The sequence below is a fragment of the Eumetopias jubatus genome, unplaced genomic scaffold, assembly GCF_037043125.1.
Source record: "Eumetopias jubatus isolate StellerSeaLion01/CBP00866 unplaced genomic scaffold, mEumJub1_p1.0 scaffold_17, whole genome shotgun sequence".
NCBI classification, from domain to species: domain Eukaryota; kingdom Metazoa; phylum Chordata; class Mammalia; order Carnivora; family Otariidae; genus Eumetopias; species Eumetopias jubatus.
In genome coordinates this window covers 34464057-34484178 of record NW_028274823.1, presented here as the reverse complement: position 1 = coordinate 34484178, position 20122 = coordinate 34464057, and the positions used below count along the sequence as shown (strand labels likewise).

The following is a 20122-nucleotide window of genomic DNA, read 5'->3' as shown; positions in this document are numbered from 1 at the left end:
AGTTTAGGCAGGTTCATCCCTGCCCAGACACTGTCCTTTCACATTTGAAGCAAGCAGAGATGAAAGAAGAACTACCTAAACATAAAGAGCCTATTACTGAATTCCAGGGATCCTGGGGCCAAATGACATATGTTTTTTTACTTTACTGGGCGCAATTATGTCAGATTATTGGAATCTTACATCTAACCAAATTAGGCTGTCTCAGTTAACCAAAAAAAGAAATTAAAAAAAAAAAGACCAATAATGAATGCCTACTGTTACAAAGAACATATAAATGGGCTCTGCCCCAGTCTTACGGATATATTTTCCCTACGGTTATGTGCTAATCCTTTTTTTTTTCTTACCTAAAACCAGGAAAATTCTACCTTCCCCGGATAACTGGCAAGGAGACAAAGGCAGGCACAGTGTTTGTCAAGGACTCCAGGTTATTCCAGAGGCGCTGAATGCGGTGCCACACCATTAAATAAACGCACACTCTCCTAACCTCCCGACGGCCTACCCCAAGAGAAGGCCACAGGACCCACAGGCGTCCCCTCCCTCTCTTTGCAACGAAAGAAAGGGGTCCGCTGTGCCTGGGGAAGGATGACTCCAAGCCCCTGGCCAGTCTAGCCGGACCGCAGCAGAAGGGAGGCCGCCCTCGGACTAGTTGTGGGCACCAGCGCCAGACCAGGGAGGTGGGGCATCTCCTCCTGCGCAGGAGGCTTCAGGAGCTGAAGGTAAGAGGGCAGCGGAGGACAAGCGCGGTCCCCGGCAGGGGGCGGAGGGCCGCGCGCGCATGCGCCCCGCCCCACCGCCGGCCGGAAGAGCAGGGCTGCGGAGCCGCTGCTCCCCGCGCTAGACGCCGGGGCGCGGGGGAGAGCGCCGGCCGCGCGATGCGGCCCCTGGACAGCACCGGGGCAGCCGAGGTGCCAGAGCCTGGGCTGCGGCTGACGGACGACCCGCCTCAGGGCGCCATCGAGGAGCCCGCGGCGGCCGAGGCAGCGGGGACGCCTGGCCCCGGCAGGTGCTGGCTGTTTGGCTCCTCGCCGTGCGCCTTGTGTGCTCCGCAGGGTGAGTGTGGGGTGCAGACCCGAGCTCGGGTCTTGCCCCTGGGGTGGGGATGCGGACGCCAGCGGGCGAGGGTCCCCGCGGCTGCGGGCCGGAGGCGCAGTGAGGACCGCGCCCCCCATCCCTACCCTGCTCAGAGCTGGGGAAAACCCTCGAGTCCTCATCTGGGGGTCTGCAAAGCAGAAGCCCCTTTCGTCCCCGCTGGCGCGAAGACCGGAGAAAGTTTCTGATTGTGTTTGGAACCCTTTTGGGATTCTGAAACTGTTCTATAATTAAAGTGTTATAAACTCGGCGGGCAGGACCGCCGAGTCAGATTGCAGTTCGGTGCGCCCTGCCGGAGGTTGGAGGTTTGGGGGCTCAGTAAGAGGCCATCCCGCAACCAGCTGAGAGATTGGGAGGGAGGTAAACTATGAACACTGATGACGACGGTAAGCGGTTTTCCTTCAAAAGGAAGTTGAAAAGCAGAGTATGGGGTGCCTGGGTGGCTCAGTCCGTTAAGCGTAGGACTCTTGATCTCGGCTGAGGTCTTAATGTCAGGGTTCTGAGTTCAAGTCCCGAGTTGGGCTCCATGCTGGACATGGAGCCTACTTAATTAAAAAAAAAAAAAAAGGCAAGTATAGAGTCTAGAAAATGTTTGCCTCAGAATCTTAGAATCTTAGGCAGATTTGAGTGGGACCACTGGTTTTTATTTATTTATTTATTTATTTATTTAAAAGATTTTATTTATTTGACAGAGAGAGACACAGCCAGAGAGGGAACAGGAGCAGGGGGAGAGGGAGAAGCAGGCTTCCCGCGGAGCAGGGAGCCCGATGCGGGACTCGATCCCAGGACTCTGGGATCATGACCTGAGCCGAAGGCAGACGCTTAAGGACTGAGCCACCCAGGCGCCCGGGACCACTGGTTTTTAAACTTTTGGGGTTAGGAGGACTTTTTTGTTGTAAATTTTTACAGTATATCCATAACAGCTCACACTGAACTAAGCCAGATTTCCATTATGAATATAATGAATATTTTGTGATTTTTTTTTTCCTATTTTTTAAAACTTGAATCATTATATCATAGACCTGAAACAAATATAGGACTTTCTTAGCAACTAATCCTAAACAAGGCAGATACACAATCTTACATAACATTGTGAAGAGGTTCACAGACTTGTCTCCAGAGCCCAGTACCCTGTGTAATATCACCTTGATCTTGTTCAACCTCTTCCTTCCACAGATGAGGAAAGTGAAGCCCAGGAAGATGAGGGCTTCCGGGCGGGGGTTGCCTTGTTTTCCCTAGATCTGGCATTTGTGGGTGAGACATGGCACAGGTCCGTGCAGCACCAAGGTTAAGGATCCCAGCATGCCAGAGACCCAGGCCAAGGCCCTTTGTGTTGACCACAGTGCTACTTCAAGCACATTCCTCCTTAAACTACACCACCCACCTGGAGCATCTTCCTAGAAGAAGAGGAAAAAGGTAGATCTCCTTTCAAGACAAAGTTACACAGTCTGCATCATTTCATCCTCTGGGTGACCTCCACTAAATGTGACCCCTGATTTCTATGCCTCTTCCCCAATCCCATTTCCCCCTTTCTGTATTATGAACTTGCTGCAGTTTAGAGAGATGAACCCCAGAAGATGATTCTTGGCTCCATTTTTGTCCTAAATGCTAACAGAAATGATCAGACTTCTGATTATTTATGGATGGGCTGGCAGCTCCAGAGCAGTGCTGTGCTGACCAGATGTGCAGTCCGTGAAGAGGTGAATTTCTCACCTTATCAGTTTTTATGGCTGAATGTCATTTTGGTGGAATGCTGAGTCAGTCCTTACGAACTCTTAAATGTTTCTGCTGTTGTGAGCCAAAGAGGAATACTGTACACTCAGGCAGCACATGGCAAAATGATAAACCAATATAAGCGACTGCACTTAGGAATCTTGAGTATTTTAACTTCAAAGAAAATTGCTAATGGTAAGACTTAGTAATAGTTATTGTAAGATAAGCAGATAATATTCTGAAAACAGGATTGCCAGAGAAATGTTGTCATTGAACTTTGTGACAGTATCATTTTAACGGCTTGATCATGGGTATCTCAAGAAAGTTTTTTCAAGTTCAGGTTGAAACTGTTAAACCAGTTTTCTACATTCTTGGATAACCTTCACAGACAGCATACAGCTGTCCTAAGACATCTGTTTATTTTCTTGAATGACAGTGTGGATCTTGGACTGAAGCAAGGAGAGGTTGTCTTCGATCTGTGCCTCTTATGTCCCTGGAAGGAGTTCTCTGGTGTAGCACTGGTTCTCAAGCTGGTGGAGCTTTTTACCATTGCAGAGATCTTGTATCAGTGGGTCTGGAGTAGGGCTCAGGAATTGAAGTTTAAAAAGTTAATAACTCAAGTCAATTCTCATTCCCAGCCAGAGTTGTGAATCACAGTTTAAAGCAGAGGATAGAAAAACTGAGCAACTTTTCAGTTTTCTTCTAATTTGGGAAATTGCACTGTGGCCACTTACTTAATCTGAATTATTTAGAGTTGCCAAATTATTAGCTATGCTTGTAGTGGAATATGATCATAAGCACATTACATAAGCAAATGCCTCTTTGGATTATGCTACTCTCTTGTTCATCTCCATTGGCAGAATGGAAATTATTGTTCAGTAAGAGACAGGTCTGCCTGAGTAGAACCAGGCCTCACCTTCATAACAAACAACCAAGTTCAGCCAGGCCTTGTAACAACTGCCCTGTCCCAGTCAGCAATCATGGGCCTTAAGTGTTTATAGGCAAGAAAATATGTGAGTGGCTATGTTTTAAGAGACAAGATAATCAGGGGCGCCTGGGTGGTTCAGTTGGTTAAGCGACTGCCTTCGGCTCGGGTCATGATCCTGGAGTCCTGGGATCGAGTCCTACATCAGGCTCCCTGCTCAGCAGGGAGTCAGCTTCTCCCTGTGACCCTCTTCCCTCTCGTGCTCTCTATCTCTCATTCTCTCTCTCTCAAATAAATAAATAAAATCTTAAAAAAAAAAAAAAGATAATCAGAACCAGGGGGGTAAAATTAAGTTTTAAAAGAGTTAAAATATCTTGTTAAGTTAAAATATTCCTGGAGAAAAATTTAAAAGTTTAGGTTGGAGAAGATCCTTGAAATATAGACCAGGGAGATATTTTCTGTCCTTGATCTTCCTGTTCTGAGGGTGTAGGTTCTATGTATGAGTTGGGCTTCTTTTAAGAAAAACTATTTTATTTGGACCTGAACTCTGAAATTTCAGAAGCTGAACTCTCAGGCTGACCACAGCCAAGGCATGTATTTTGTGGTGCTTAACTTGGAAGTCTTCTAAAGTTTCCGTCTCATGGGCTGAGTATGTACAGTTTGTTTCTGTGGTATCTGAGCACATAGGTAGTGAACAGAATGTGGAGGATTCTGGCACTTACAACCTATCACCCTTGACATGACGACCACTAGCTCCAAATGATTTTCTTCGGCTGTACACCTGGAACAGGAAAAGGGAGAGGTCTCTGACCACAATGGCATCTTTTACTACACACGTCAGGCTGTAGAATGCTCCTGGAAAGATTGTGCACCATCATACTTTGGTCCCAATTCACAAAGTGTTTGTCACTCATGGGCAAAGGTATCTCACAGCTATGAGGATGTTGAAATGTATTACCTGGTGTTTGCATTTATCAGAGGAGGGCATTTTTTTTTAAAAACATTATTATGCAATACCGTTCTATAGCCGAGTAACACATTATAAATTCCTAGACTGGAATGGTGATCCTAGTTTTATTATAAATTGCAAGTGCCCAAACAATACACGCTTCTGTTTTGCTATACTCTTAACTGATGAGGGCCAGTAGTGTTTCCTTCTTATTCTCTCCTTGTTTCTGTATTCGTTTCAAAAAAGAAAGAAATATTACTATATCCCTCAGTCCACCTGTCTTTTAGGGAGTTCTCTGCTCATCCTGTCCCTTTTTGCTTCCCTCTGAATGGTGGGGTGGGGAGGGGGTATGAGATTGAAAACAGGTTCTACTCCTGTCTTAGGTAACTAAGATAGAGGAGGTGGTGAAACAAGAGGTTAATGCTCATACAGACTGTCATTAATGGATTGAATATGTGATGCTTTAGAGAAAGCAGAAGTTTCCTGATTCAGAGCTAGCCAAGAAGTTGGTGCTTAACGACAGTTCTAGTTTTTAAAAAATTTCGTTTTAAAGCACTTTGAGGTCAGAGGGGTAGATACCCTAGCCCCCTTGCCCTCGAAGAGTTTATGCTCTAAGCGGAAGATCAGTCGTAAACCATGAAAAGTAAAAGATTTGATTAACGGTTCAAAATAACAAAACAGAGAGCCTTCTGTCGCCAGTGGTGTTAGACTTGGCATCTTTCCATGAAGTTCTCTCATATTCTTTCATTCAGCAAATATTTAATCAGGGTCTTCCATGAGCTAGGCATAAACAAGATAGTCAGGTCCCAGCCTGGAAGAGTTCACAGGCTTGTGGGGGAAGTAAGATAATCAACAAGTAGCCATATGACACAGCTATAAACTGTTGTCCAGAAAAGAACACTTCCTTCATAAAGCCTGGTTCAACAGTGAGATGCTATAAATTATCACTTGGAAGCATTTTTCTCTAGCCATCTTGACAAGCATTTCTTAAAGATTTCTCTCACTGTCTTGGCAAGCATTTTTACTTTTTTGACTTGTAAGTGAGGGGTGATTCCTCAGTGAACCAAAGGAAATCCATTTTATCGGGTAAAACTGCATTTAAAAATTATGGGTTTAAATTGTTGCTTTCCTCAATGATTCTTCATTCTTGGTGGGGAAATGGTTCAGGTCCAGAGAATGGATATGCTTAGGAAATAGCATTGGTAGCCTGTTAGCCATTAACACTGTTCCATTTTTCTCAATTCCTAAGTGAAAATAATAAAACATATACTTGGAAGCAAGGACTAACCAGAACTTAATCTTTTTCAGAAGCCAAGAAGAAAGCACCCTGTCCTGGACTTGGCTTGTTTTATACATTATTGTCCGCCTTCCTTTTCTCAGTGGCCTCTTTATTTGTTAAAAAAGTGCAAGACGTCCATGCTGTAGAAATTAGTGCATTCCGATGTGTGTTCCAAATGCTAGTCATTATCCCTTGTTTAATATACAGAAAGTAAGTATTTCTTATCTGCAAAGTAGAAGGTATTAACAAATGTTTGTAAATCTTTTGAACTGCTTGAATTATTCTATAGCGGCTGCTTTATCGCTCCCATAGATTTACCAGTTCCTACACCCTTTGGCTCTGATTACTAAAAAGTCACAAGGACCCACCCACAGAAGATGCTCTCATAAGCACAAACCACATGCCCAGCGAAGGAGGGGAAAGAGATACAGTTATTCTCCATTCCCCATTTTGAGAACAAAGCATTCCTTATATACAATTCCCTCCATCTTGTACCACCCTCCCTTCTTTCCCTTGGCATAACTGGTATTTAGAAGAAAAAAGTAAATGAGAAAAAGTCGTGGTGCCTCCTAATATCAATGTTTCTTTAAGTAGAATGGGCTGCTCTGTTATCAGGGCAAACAGAAGGTTACCGTAATAATATCCAGGTCTTCCCCCTAGGGTGATGTGGGAAAGGGATAAGGTAATCTTGAGCAAGGCCTTTTTAAATAGTTTCATATTTAGTGTCCTCATCTGTGAACTGGAGGGAATTACACTCTTTGTTTTCTATCTGGCACCTTGGCTGCAAGGGCCAAATAAAATTGATTAATAGCTTAGAGCACTTTATGCAGAATGCAACAGTATTTGAAGACTATATTCCCCATCTTTCCTGTCCCTACCCAGCACCTCTTTCCCTTCCATATAGCCCCCTCCCCACCCTTTCCGAGGTTAAAATTAGGCCTCTCTCACACCGTTATAACCTCTACCCTCCCCTGTGTACTTGGAAGCCTTGGAGAAGAGACCAGTTGGATGCCTGGTGGCAGTCTGGTTCTTTCTCTCTTTGGGCAAAAAGGCTTAAACCCTAAACTAAATGCTTCAGTCATGTGCCACCAAAGTCTCCTTGTATGTGTAACACAGTACAGATGCATTTGGAATAGTTTTACTCCGTATCCTGAGGATTTGGTGAAAAAGGTGAAAATTTACTAATTAATATTGTCAGAAATTCCTGTGTAAGTGTGGAAAAGTCTCAATATTTTAGGAAACGATGGTGAGACTTCAGAAATTTCTAAGGGTGGTAACAGACCACTGACGCTAACACAATTATCGTCCCCATAATAAAAGAATTGGCAGGGGAAGGCACTGGAAGAATTTTTTAAATCCTTAGCACCAATCTGTTTTGACCTATTTTATGTTTCATTATCATGGAAGATGATATGGTATTCCAGGTATTTTCAAGGTATGCGTCAAAGGTGACCTACGCTTTCATTTCTAACCCCAGAAACCCAGGAGTCCTCATGTCAGGCCTACAGGCTAGCCTTCAGAGAGATGCTCAGGGCTGACACCAGGTCAGCAAGCTGTGCTACCCTGACATGTACCCAGCACTCTGCTTGGTAAAGATTTAATAAAAAGAAAATTGAGTGGCAGTTATTATACTTATCCAAATGCTATATGTTCTTTTTCAGTATATTTTAACTCTTCCTGCAGAGAACAATGAAAAGTTGTCTCACAGTCAATGGCTAAAATAAATTTTAGCATTGCCTCAGCTTTTATAGAAAAACTCGTAAGATTGGCAATGCATACTAGCCAGGACCAAAATGTAGGACAGTTCAATCTTGAAATTGTATTTATTATAAAAATCATGTATTGTCATTGTAGAAAATTGGGGGGAAATAAGAAAAATTATCTATGCGTCTACTTATTAAAGTTTACCCACTATGAACATTTCAGTACATTTTCCTTTTTGTCTTGTTTGCAAGCCTGTATAGACATAGGAAAAACTAGATTTGCCTAATTATAATTATACTATTTATGGAGTTCTCTTTTGCTATTTTTGCTTATACTGTGAACACTTTCATGTTTTTAGTTATAATTAGATACCATTTTTTAAAGGTGTATACTATTCAGTTGTGGGCATTATAATTAATTTACTAGTCCCTTATTTTTTGACAGTTAGGACTTCAAAAATAATGTTTAATCAAGAATTGCAATATTAAAAACAAATACCAAGTTGGTTTAATGTGTGTTCCGTTTGAATTTACAGAACTGGGTTTATGGGCCCCAAGGGTCAACGAATTTTCCTCTTGCTCAGAGGAGTCCTGGGTTCTACCTCCATGATCCTACTGTACTACGCTTTCCAAGCAACATCCCTCGCCGACGCCACTGTCATCACGTTTAGCTCGCCCGTGTTCACATCTATCTTTGCTTGCATATTTCTCAAGGAGAAATACAGCCCTTGGGATGGCCTCTTCACCGTCTTCACCATCACTGGCGTGATCCTTATAGTGAGGCCCCCGTTTCTGTTTGGTGCCAGTGCTGCAGGCAGGGGCGAAAGCTACTCCCTTCACCTGAAGGGCACGATCGCAGCGGTCGCGCACGCCGTGTTCGCCGCCCTGACCCTGGTCATCCTCAGAAAGATGGGGAAGTCCGTGGACTACTTCCTGAGCATCTGGTATTATGTCATCCTCGGCCTCCTGGAGAGCATCATTGTCCTCTTCATCATCGGGGAATGGAGTCTGCCCTACTGCGGGTTGGACAGGCTGTTTCTCATCCTCATCGGCCTGTTTGGTTTGGGGGGTCAGGTGTTTCTCACGAAAGCCATCCAAATAGAAAAAGCAGGGCCAGTGGCAATAATGAAGACTATGGATGTGGTCTTCGCTTTCATCTTCCAGATTATTTTCTTTCATGATGTGCCCACGTGGTGGACAGTGGGCGGGGCCCTGTGCGTCATAGCCAGTAGCACGGGCGCGGCCGTGCGGAAATGGTGCCAGGGTTCCAAATGAGGCTTTGCTGCTGAATGCACGGTCCCCCAGGGCGGACACGCCGCACGTGCACACACCTGGAAAATCTGCATTTCCTTCACTGATTATACTTAATAAATTTCATAATTAAAGTACCATTTTTGAATATGGTATGTCTTTAATTAGCTAAGAATTAACCAGTGTGGTCTAGCAATTTTTTTTTCTCAATTGTTTTGGTTTTGGTTTCTCTTTGGGTTTTTTTGTTGTTGGGGTGGCAGTAAGAGGACAGATCATTAGTTGGAAAAAAAGAAACTGCAAAATGTTCTATGACTGGTATAAATAATATGTAATTTTTTAAAGTGTATTTTTGGTACTGATGGGATATAGGTGGGTAGGAAATTTTAGATGCTCTTTTAGCAGTGTAGAGGCTAAGAAACTTACTGATTATAATGCTGCTATAATTGGTATTATGTTGGAAATTCATTTGAAACCTAATTCCATTTAGGAGGCCAAAGCTGACACTTGGAAAAGGTGCCTACTTAATGGTGTTAATAATACAAATGAATTAGCCTTATTTTCAAGGCTTTTATAAATGATTATCATTCTTTTAACCCATATGAGTGCCTTTTCATTTTGATGCCAGAATTTTTATATGTAAACTTTAAAAAAAAAAGTTTTTGATCACCAGGTTTGGCTAGAAGTTTTCTGTTCAGTGGCATTCACAACTGTAGCTATCATTCTATAATTTTAACTTGTCCTTTGTTTTTTTGAAACTGCACTACATTTTTCTTAACTTTCTAAGGTTTCAGGTCTTTAAACCACAAGAGAGAAATCTTGGCATAACCAATGTGCACATTTCCATGCTGAAGTATTTTCCCCTCACTAGAAATGTGATTTTCTATAAATTCTCTTTGAATTTATAGTGTGATGCCAAATAAAATTTTCTCAGGATTTTATTAGGTTGAACTATATAAAATTGCTGAAATTTTACCTTTTTAACTTAAAAAAAAAAAAAACCATAGTTTCTTATGGATCACCCTAATAGATACCTCCCTTATCCTTTCTACACCAAATATTTAAAAGACTGGCATATATTTTTTTAAAACAACTTTAAAATACAGCAGTCCTATTAAACTTATTTTTATAGTCCTTTTCCCTTATGGAATTATATGTAATAATGCTTCATATTACTTGTTAAATGTAAAGACATGGATTCATGGTTGATTGACTTTTGTAGTTTCTTGAACAGGAAAATTCACTGTTAAATTCTAGTATATCACTATGGTATTAAATGTCAGTGCTGCATCATGATACTAACTTCATGAATTCAAACAGCATTTTTTATCTGGAACTTTATCAGGCCAATACTCTGCAGTTAAAGAGAGAATGTAATATTTAGGAAGGCTTGGGAGGTTAATCAGGAAGTAGAGAGTACACGCAAATGATTCTTTATCACAATGAACCCTTTATTGGTGAAGCTATGATGGTTTCCAACTCTTACTGTCCAACCTAGCATCTGTTATTATCTTAAGCCTGCAGATTTGAAAGATTATAGGCTCTTTCTCTCCCTTTCATCATAACTCTTCCAAAGAAAGAAAGAGCTTGGCTTCTGAGATTTATGCCTTGGTGAGAAAGGATCTTTTCCAGTAGTTCCAAAAGGAAATTTTTAGCTTGCTGATCTTCCCAAACGCTTCCCACCTGACAAACTCTAAATGAGGTCTACCAAGGGGAGTCACACTATCATTATAACTTTAGCCTAATACACAATTTTTGGAGTTTTTAGAGTTGCAGAAGCATCATTTTGCAAAGGTCTTAGAGAGTTACAGAATCCGAGCATTTTAGAGCTCAAAGATTAGAAATCCTCTTGTAGGAGCCACGCCGCACAGATAGAGATGCTGGGAAGGGGATCTGCCCAAGATGGGTTTCCATGGCCTTCTCCTTTCCCTTATTTCCATGACAAAAGTATGGAAAGTAAACCACTGCTTAAGCTACCTAAGGTAAATTAACTCAGGGAACCCTCTCCTGGTTCTTTACCTTGCACAATAAAAGAACCTATGGGACTTTGAGAGTTAAATCCCTTTGGGCCTGTACACTAGAGACATGTTTTATTTCAACAGTGTGTGGTTTAAGTACTTGAATGTCACAATATATACCAAGGTTGAAGAAAACGTTTCTTCTCAACTTTTACAGGGTGTCATTCTTAAACACTTTTATAATGTCTAAGGTATATACAAGGATGTGTATTGTAACAATTATGGGTGTATATTTTGCAAAGATTGTAGTTTCTACATCTTGAAAGTATTTTCATAAATTGTTTTTATTTTATAAATGCTAATAAAGTTAATATGAAAGAAGGCTATAATGTTGGTTTTTATGATTATAGCAAATGTGCTCACCAATCTATTTCCTTTTTCATCCATGTGCTTCAAAATTCATTTTATAAAGGCTATTGATCCCTAGTCTTTCAGCTGTGATGTAATCTCAAGTTTCAATCTTTTTTTTTTTTTTAAGATTTTATATATTTGTCAGAGAGCACAAAGCAGGGGGAGCAGCAGAGGGAGAGGGAGAAGCAGACTGTAGTTAATACTGTAGAGTTGAACATTCTCTCTCCACTTCAAAATGATTCCCAGTTCAGGGTCCTTACTCCTGAGCAGTTTCCCCAGGAACAGTCTAATGGATGTCAAACCTCATTTGACTCTCTCCTGCCAGCACATAATTCCACTGTTGGGCATTTCTCAATTTCCTGGCTGATCTGCCCACATAGGTGGCCAAGGGTCACCAGTTTTATGCATAGGTGTTGCCACCTTTCCAGTTCTGGCTTTAGCTCTGATCCTCTGTATTACATTTGGCTCTGGCTGGGGAATGAGCCTGATTTTCTATGTGTTTCCCATGTACTACATACTACATACATACTACACTCAGTATGGCTCTTCTAGCCCCTTAAATCTGTTCGCTCAGTAAACAAAATTAGTCTCGAGGGTAATCTAGTGGTAAGAGAGCCAGATGTCTTTATGTAACATGTTGGCCTCTAATGTAGGTGTATAGAGCTGTAGTCAGCACTGGACATTAGAATTTGATTCTTAGGGTGTAGGTTGGGCACATGAAGCCTGAGCACCACCCCGATCACACCATTATATGGTCCCTTTGGTCCCTTCTGTGAAATCTAATACAGCTACCATATTCACTTGGAATTCTGCAAGATGCCCTAACAGGGACTCTGTGATCCACAAAGACCCATCCAAGTTTTAGCCTATTTGAACACTAGGTTTGGAGCTGGACTTGGAAAACCAGTTCATAGAGAGCCTGTGAAACTGCACTGCCCATCATCTCCTAGAAACTGGGGTGGGGCTTTAGAGAAGGAGGGTAAGGAGAAGACATATCTTGTGTCAAGGCAGGGCAGGAAATGTTGCATCATAGAAGTCCAGTCCACAGGAAATGTTCCACTGGGTTGCACGAGGTACCATGCCAGCTATCATCTATTAAGCCAGATTTGTAATAATATAAGACAATGCTATTCTCACTAATTTTTTAAATAGTTATTTTTCATAAGAATATTATTTATGTTAACATGGAATCATTTTAATTTTTTGTCAGTTTTGCCTTCAAATATGGTAAATATATATAATGCACATAACAAAACCTCTTTGGAGTTCTCAATAATGTTTAAGAGAGTAAAGGAATATACAACCAAAAAGTTCCCAAGCTGCGGATTTAATATATAGTGTTATCAAATTTGAAACCTTAAAAAAAAAATGATTAAGCCCACCATCAAATCTACCAACTTTTTCATGAGGTTCTGACAGTTTGAAATGCAGCTCAGTAATAGTTTGTAAATTAGAAACATCTCTAATGTGATGTTCTATTTTAGAATTGTGAAACAACTTTAAATGTATATAAGCGATCCAAATTACCCAACAGAGGGCAAAGGAACAACAAGAAATCCAATTGGTCTATGCTCACAGGGTCATATCAAATTGTCTCTTACTTCCTACATATATGTTTTAGTTCCTTTGTACACGCATTTTAGAAAAGTCAGAAGACTTTGATACTTTGCAGGTAAGTATATGCATTGGTACAACTTCTATGAAGGGCAACTTGGCAACATCTATCAATTTACAAATGAACATGCTTTTTCACCCAGAAATTCCATTTCAGGAATTTATCTTATAGATATACTTGCTTATTGCAAAATAAAATGTACATGTTTATTCATTGCTACATCACTTGTAATAGCAAAAAAAAAAAAAAAATAGAGCTAGTCTAATGTTAAATAAGTAATGGTACTGGTAATGGGTTAAATGACTAAGTAATGGTACTGAAATTTTCCTGTCCAAGGTTCTAGCTGAACTGATAATTAAATTCACATAAGACAGATTAACAGAAGAAAAAAAAACCCCACAAAGTTTTATTACATGTGCACAGAGGCCCAATAATGAAATTGAGACCTAAAGAAATGACCAAGCAGACAGTTTTTATACTTTTTTGACAAAGAGATGATAAATCTATGTGGAATGACAGGACAAAGATAACCTTGGGAGCTTCAGTTAGTAAGGAATTCTAAACCGTATTTGGGCTGGGTTAGTAAATTAGTAAAAAGTAACAAAGGTTGTTTATACAGCCTTCTTGGCTCTAAATTTCCAGTTCTGGTGATAAAGATATCTACTTTGTCCAGGGAGTGTACCTTTCACATGGGAGATTTTCTTTCCTGCTTTCAGGGGGATGGAGGAGGGTCCGAGTGTCCTTCTTGCACGGGCTCTCTCTTCAGTAACTTTTATTTAAAATATTCAATTGGCCAAATTGGCACGTTTGGGGGTGGCCTACTCTTGGCCCTTACAGTGCATACATAAAATGAAATACAATACAGTAAAAACAAATTAAGGAAGAGCAAGGGAGCATTCCATGTACGAATGTGGAGTAATCGTCAAGATTATTCAGTGGAAAAGCAAGATTCAGATAGTAGTACGGCATTGTATGCATTCATTTATATAAAAAGAGGGTAAACAGAATATTCTAAGAGGATATACAAGGAAGTGGTAACACTGGTTGCCTTTAGGGAAAAGAATTTGGGGGCTGAAAGAGTGGAAAGGTGACTTTTCACTAAATTCCCTTTTATACCTTTCAAATTCTGAACGATGTATGTATGTGACCTAGTCAAAAAACAAAATAAAAAATAAACTGGTGAAACAAACAAACAAAAAAGACTTGTAGAAAGGAAGGGAGAAAAGAAAGGAAGGGGGTAAAAGAGAGATATGCATATATATATATCCATATACACATGCATAGAGAAATGTTTACTGCTTTAATCTGAGCCATCACCCTGGCTCACCATCATTGACTTCCTTTTGCCTCATTCAGCCCACAAATCAGACTTAAATTCCCACATGCTCAGGGTGCCCACATGGTCAGTGGCTCAGTCCCTTGAGTCCTTCGGCTCAGGTCATGATCCCAGGGTCCTGGGATCCAGCCCTGCATTGGGTTCCCTGCTTAGCAGGGAGCCTTGTTTCTCTTCTCCCTAGGCCTGCCGCTCCCCCTGCTTGTGCGCGTGCTCTCTCTCTCTCAAAAATAAAATTTAAAAAAATTCGCACATGCTCCATGACTGAAGAAAATAACAAAAGGAAATCCTGAACTTCAGCATTTTAATAGAAATATATCCTCCAAGGGGCGCCTGGGTGGCTCAGTCAGTTAAGCGTCTGCCTTCAGCTCAGGTCATGATCCCAGTGTCCTGGGAACGAGCCCCGCATCGAGCTCCCTGCTCAGTGGGGAGTCTTCTTCTCCCTCTGCCTCTGCCTCTGCCTCTCCTCCTGGGCTCCCCCCGCACCCCAGCTCTCGTGCTTTCTCTCTCACTTGCTTTCTCTCAAATAAATAAATAAAATCTCCAAGATCCCAGAAAGCATTGCCCAGTCCTCAGCTAGATATCTACCTTTCCACAGCACCAAAACCATTTTTACATGGAAAGGAAACTAATATTTACTTAATATGTCCCATCCAGGCCAGGAGCTTCTTTATCTTTGTCTCATTCAGTCCTTGCCAACTCTGGGGGATGGGTTGAATAGGAAACTGAAGTTCAAAGAGGTTGAATATGGTCACCTGCCTAATTAAGTCTAGTGCCCTCACTCATAAATAACAAAGTTGGCCACTACCCAAGGTCTGCCTGACCACAAAGACTTGACCTTTCCAATACCCCATGTTACCTCCCTAGCTGGAGTAGAATGCATGACAGGGAGTCACTGTGGCGAAAAGATTGTTTCTTGACTTTGGGATTTGAAGGTACGTATGTACTCTTCCTCTCTCCTTTCCCACACATGTACAAGAGCTGGATGTAAAAGAATAGAAGGTGAACGACAACACTTTATAGTTCAGTTTTATTTCTTTTATATGTTAATCAATACTCATTAAGCAGTAGCCATATACAATCACAATCAAGGAAGGGAAACATCAAACTTCAAATATTGTCAAATATTGCTCTTAAAGTGGCCAACACTGGACGCAAACATGACATACACACGCTATAATAATCCGTACACACACGCTACAATGAGAACCTCGAAATGAGATCACCTCCTGAGGTCACAAACCAAAGCAGAACAAAGAACAAAGCTACTCAAGGTCACCTAAATACACAGAATTGAATACTGGGCCAGCCACATTTAGCCATAATGTACCTAGATGTACTAAGAACACTTCTAAGGGTGTAATGTACCAATCAGAAGAAAGGGTGGCCAGCCGTGGAAGCAGGAAAGGAGGATGGCATGTGTCAGGCATGTTCCCATTGTAGAGATCTCTACAATGAGATGGTGAGTTCCCAGTTTTTCTCCCTAAAGTACCCCTCATAGCTAAGAAGAGTCTAGAAACATAATCACAGAGGCATCACCACAATCTGGAGCTTGAACCACAACACAATAACAATAACCACTACCCTTTATTGTATCCTTCATGTAACAACTACTCTCCTAACTGCTTTTTGTGCTCTGGATCATTGAGTCCTTGCAACTCCTAAGGAAGGCTTTTTATTGCCTTCATTTCATCATTGAGGAAAGAGGTTTGAAGAAGTTACATGAATGTCCACGTTAAGTGACTTGTCCACTTGCTAATAAGTGGCAGAACCTGGGTCTTAAAACCCTGGCCTATCAAACTCCAAGCTTACATTCTCGACTCTGCTACTCTACTGCTTACCCTAAGCCTGAAGCCATGCTTTTTTAAAAAAAGAAAAAAATCCTGAGTTTTATGTGCCCCCTGGCACACTGCAGTGTAGCCCAAGGGACTCTTCAACTCCATTTTAAGAAACATGGCCAATGATGATGCAGTCAAGTCCTCTTGCTACTGAAAACTATAAAATCACAACCCTTATTCTTTGTATATCCATGTTACCAGTATCTATGCAATTATAATTTGGCTTCTCACATACTTTAAATGCAGAGGACAATGGATTAAGCAAAAGATTAAGCCCTTGGTTCCCTCAACTGTTATATTTTTCATTGTATATTAGTAAATTTGGCATTGTTCCACACATTGGTCTCCATGTACTTGGTTATTGTGACTCTTTCCAAAGAGATATACCGTATTCCCAGCATCCCCTTTCTTCCAAGACAATACTCCTGTATTACTCAGGGTAATTATGCCAGCTACTGTAACAACCCCCAAATCTCAGATATGTACCAATAAAGTTTTATTTCTTAGTTATATCACAGTCTGATTAAGTTGTAACTTACCAGCTCTCTGTAATTTCTCCTCTAAGTGGTGACTCAGGCTTCTAGGCTCCTTCCATCCTAAAGTCCTAAACTCTTAAACATGTAGCTTCCAAGCTTGCTGCAGATTTTATGACCACATAGACTTGCATATGCAGAATATCACTTCCACCCACATCTTATTGACCTTAACCTAACTGAAATGGAAGGCAGGAAAGAAGGCTTTCGTTTGGTTCCAGGAAGAGGAAAAGAAAACAGAATTTGGTGAACACATAATGTTATCTCTGCTGCAACCCCATCCCTTCAGAGAACCACCCAAACTAATTCCATAGAGTTCTAGTGGAGCTGGCAATACAGAATCCCACCACCAGTGGCCTAAGGAGTGAGTGGGCGCATGCAACAAAGTTATGTTTCTCTCTCCCGATCATCTGAACATTGAGCCGAGTCACAAGAGCAGAAGACACATAATTGAGTTGTCTGACATCAGTGCCCAGTGAGTTGGGCCCTGGGGTGCTGGCTGCCAAGAGGTGTCCACTCTTTTGTCAAATCTGTGAGCTCACCACTATCATTCCAATTAATCCCCTATTCATGACTAAAGTAGAATCAGTTTCTGTTACTTGTACCCAAAATACCCTAGTCAATACCTAGTATTTGCTACCTATATGCTGACCAACCAGATTCTCACTCCCTCATGACTCGGCCCTGAACTGTGATAATTTCACTGAGGTGGTGCCTCCCCTTGGGGATCTGATGGAGTGTCTGACCAATCTTTTCCAGGTGACACCACTCTATCTCATTACATGTTGTGTTTGATCTTCTAGGAACATGAAAAAAGCAATTAACAATACAAAGCAGATGTTTAAGGCTGAGTAAGTGATAAAGACAACATAACATCCTCAAGAGGGCTATCAAGTGGGCAATGGAATCATATACAAGAGTGATTTCTAAAGAAAGATCCCAGACAACATTTTGTCAACCTTTTCTATTTCACAGACAAAAATCAAGATTCTACAATAACACAGTCCAGTGAAATATAATGCAAGCTACATATGTGTTATGGACTGGATGTGTCCCTCCAAAATTCATGTTGAAGCCCTAATCCCCAGTGTGATGGTATTAAGAAGGGGAGGGCTTTGGAAGGTGATTGGGTTTAGATGAGGTCATGAAGATAGGGTCCCTATTAAGGGATTAGGTCCTTATAAGAAGAGGAAGAGACCAGAGCCCTCTCTTTTTCTACCATGTAAGGATATAGTCAAAAGGCCCTCACCAGGAACCGAATATGCCAGCACCTAGATCATGGACTTCTTAGCTTCCAGAACTGTGAGAAATAAATACTAGTTGTTTAAGCCACCCAGTATTTTGTAATAGCAGCCTTTGCTGACTAAGATGGCCTAATTAAATAATGTAAAAAGAAATAGGTGAAAAAAAATAGGTGAAATTAATTTTAACAATATATTTGATTTAATCCAATATATCCAAAATACTACCATTTCAATATGTAATCAATATAAAAAATTATTAGTGAGATATTATGCATTCTTTTAGTCACACTAAACCTGGTGTCTATTTTACAGTTTCAGCACATCTCAGCTGAGACCAGCCACATTTCAGATGCTCAGTGGACACATAGAGATAGTGGTCACCATGTCTGACAGCCCAATTCTAGAACATGCTGGGAGTAAAGGAGGATTATAAGAATAGCCACCACTTATGTAGCCCTGCTATGTGCCAACATATAGCAAATCTCTTAGATTTTCCTCTCATTTCTTCCCTGGAATAACCTTATGAGATTGATGTTCTCTTCCCTCTTTTACAGAAGAGAAAGATAAGACTCAGCATGTTTAAGATACTTGTGTAAAATCACACAGCCAGCAAAGGACAAAGGCACACATAGGTTGATTTAACCCAAAGCACGCATTGATCTCATGCTTCCCATTTACAGATACAAGGAGTTTGAATTGGTCTGGACTTTACCCGAAAGGTGGTGAAGCAGGGAAGGGCGTAAACAAGGCTCAGCAGAACAACACTCATACCACCAGGAAGATGTGCTCTGTGAAGGCAGAAGGTGCACCTACTATACCACTGAGAGCAGCAGGAACGAGGTGCTGATGAGAAGCAATGGTGAGGAGATAAATAAAGTGAAAACAAAAGAATTGTTACACTAACCAGAAAGAGATAAATGAGTTTGAACATTAACAAAGGGTAGAGTTGATGATATAAAATAGTCATAACCCTGGCAGATAAACATGCCATTTCCATTAAGTGAGTGGAAGTGGGTGCCACAGGTCCCACCTGTAAGGTTACCCTTGGGAGGAGGAGGAACCAGAGCCTGGAGCCAGGTCAGGGGTTACCCAGATTGGCTGGAAAGCAAGTTGGAGGGAGAGCCAAGGTCACAAGAGAGGAAACTGGAGTGTGCAACCATCCAAGGTGGGCTGTGAGAATACCCCATTGTAGCGGGATCCAAGCAGGGCAGACACACCTGCTGATACATGCTCAGCCAGGACTGATCCCCAAAGCTAGAGCCCACATAAATGGACCTCAGTGAAATGAGAACATCATGCTAAATTTGCCACATGCTTACATTATGCTTTTTCTGTATTTAGAGTTTAAATACCTTTTATTTATGAAAGGATGGTAATAGTGGATAACCATTGTTTGGATGGCTTTGTCTTTTTTTTTTTTTTAATGTCTTCACTTCGCAAATATAGAGGTTGACAACCTTATATTGGTCCTCCAGTTTTATTTATTTATTTTTAAAGATTTTATTTATTCATTTGAGAGAGAGAGAGAGAGAGAGAGCATGAGCAGTGGGAGAGAAGCAGAGGGAGAGGGAGAAGCAGGCTCCCCACTGAGCAGGGAGTCCGATGCAGGGCTTGATCCCAGGACCCCTGGATCATGACCCGAGCTGAAGGCAGATGCTTAACCATCTGAGCCACCCAGATGCTCCCTCCAGTTTTATTATTAAAAAAAAAAAAAGTTGTAGGGCGCCTGGGTGGCTCAGATGGTTAAGCGTCTGCCTTCGGCTCAGGTCATGATCCCAGGGTCCTGGGATCGAGTCCCGCATCGGGCTCCCTGCTCCTTGGGAGACTGCTTCTCCCTCTGCTTCTCTCTCTCTCTCTCTCTCCCCCTCTGTCTCTCATGAATAAATAAATAAAATCTTTAAAAAAATAAAAAATAAATAAATAAATTGTAATGGTACATAAAATTTTAAAAAATCACAGGTTAAGTTTCCATCCTCTCTCATACATACTGGATTTTGCTTCTCCTTGGTATAATTTTAACTACTCTATCCTAGCTCCATGCCCTTAGCCCATAAACATGCTCAAATTTCTTCCAATTAAATCAAATTAAATGGAACCTTCTTTAAATTCTCCTCCCCTCCCCTCTAGATACACCTGACACCTGTTTCTTCTTTAACTACCATTCTTTCCTCAATCCTTCAGCTGTTCCCCCCTCCCCCAAATTTTTCACACTGGTACTTGAATATTCAAGAATGATCAATAGTTTCTCCACCAAAATAAAGATTAATTAAAATCTATTATTCAA

At 41.3% G+C, this 20122-nt stretch overlaps 1 protein-coding gene across 1 annotated transcript; it reads left to right on the top strand.

The window, feature by feature from the left end:
* Positions 1-820: 820 nt before the first annotated feature.
* SLC35G1 (solute carrier family 35 member G1) lies at positions 821-9049 on the top strand. Its single transcript, XM_028098937.2, has 3 exons — positions 821-1050; positions 5985-6165; positions 8195-9049. Exons 1-3 carry the CDS (start codon positions 873-875, stop codon positions 8931-8933), a joined length of 1098 nt encoding a protein of 365 aa, XP_027954738.1. The 5' UTR covers positions 821-872; the 3' UTR covers positions 8934-9049.
* The last annotated feature ends 11073 nt before the right edge of the window (positions 9050-20122 follow it).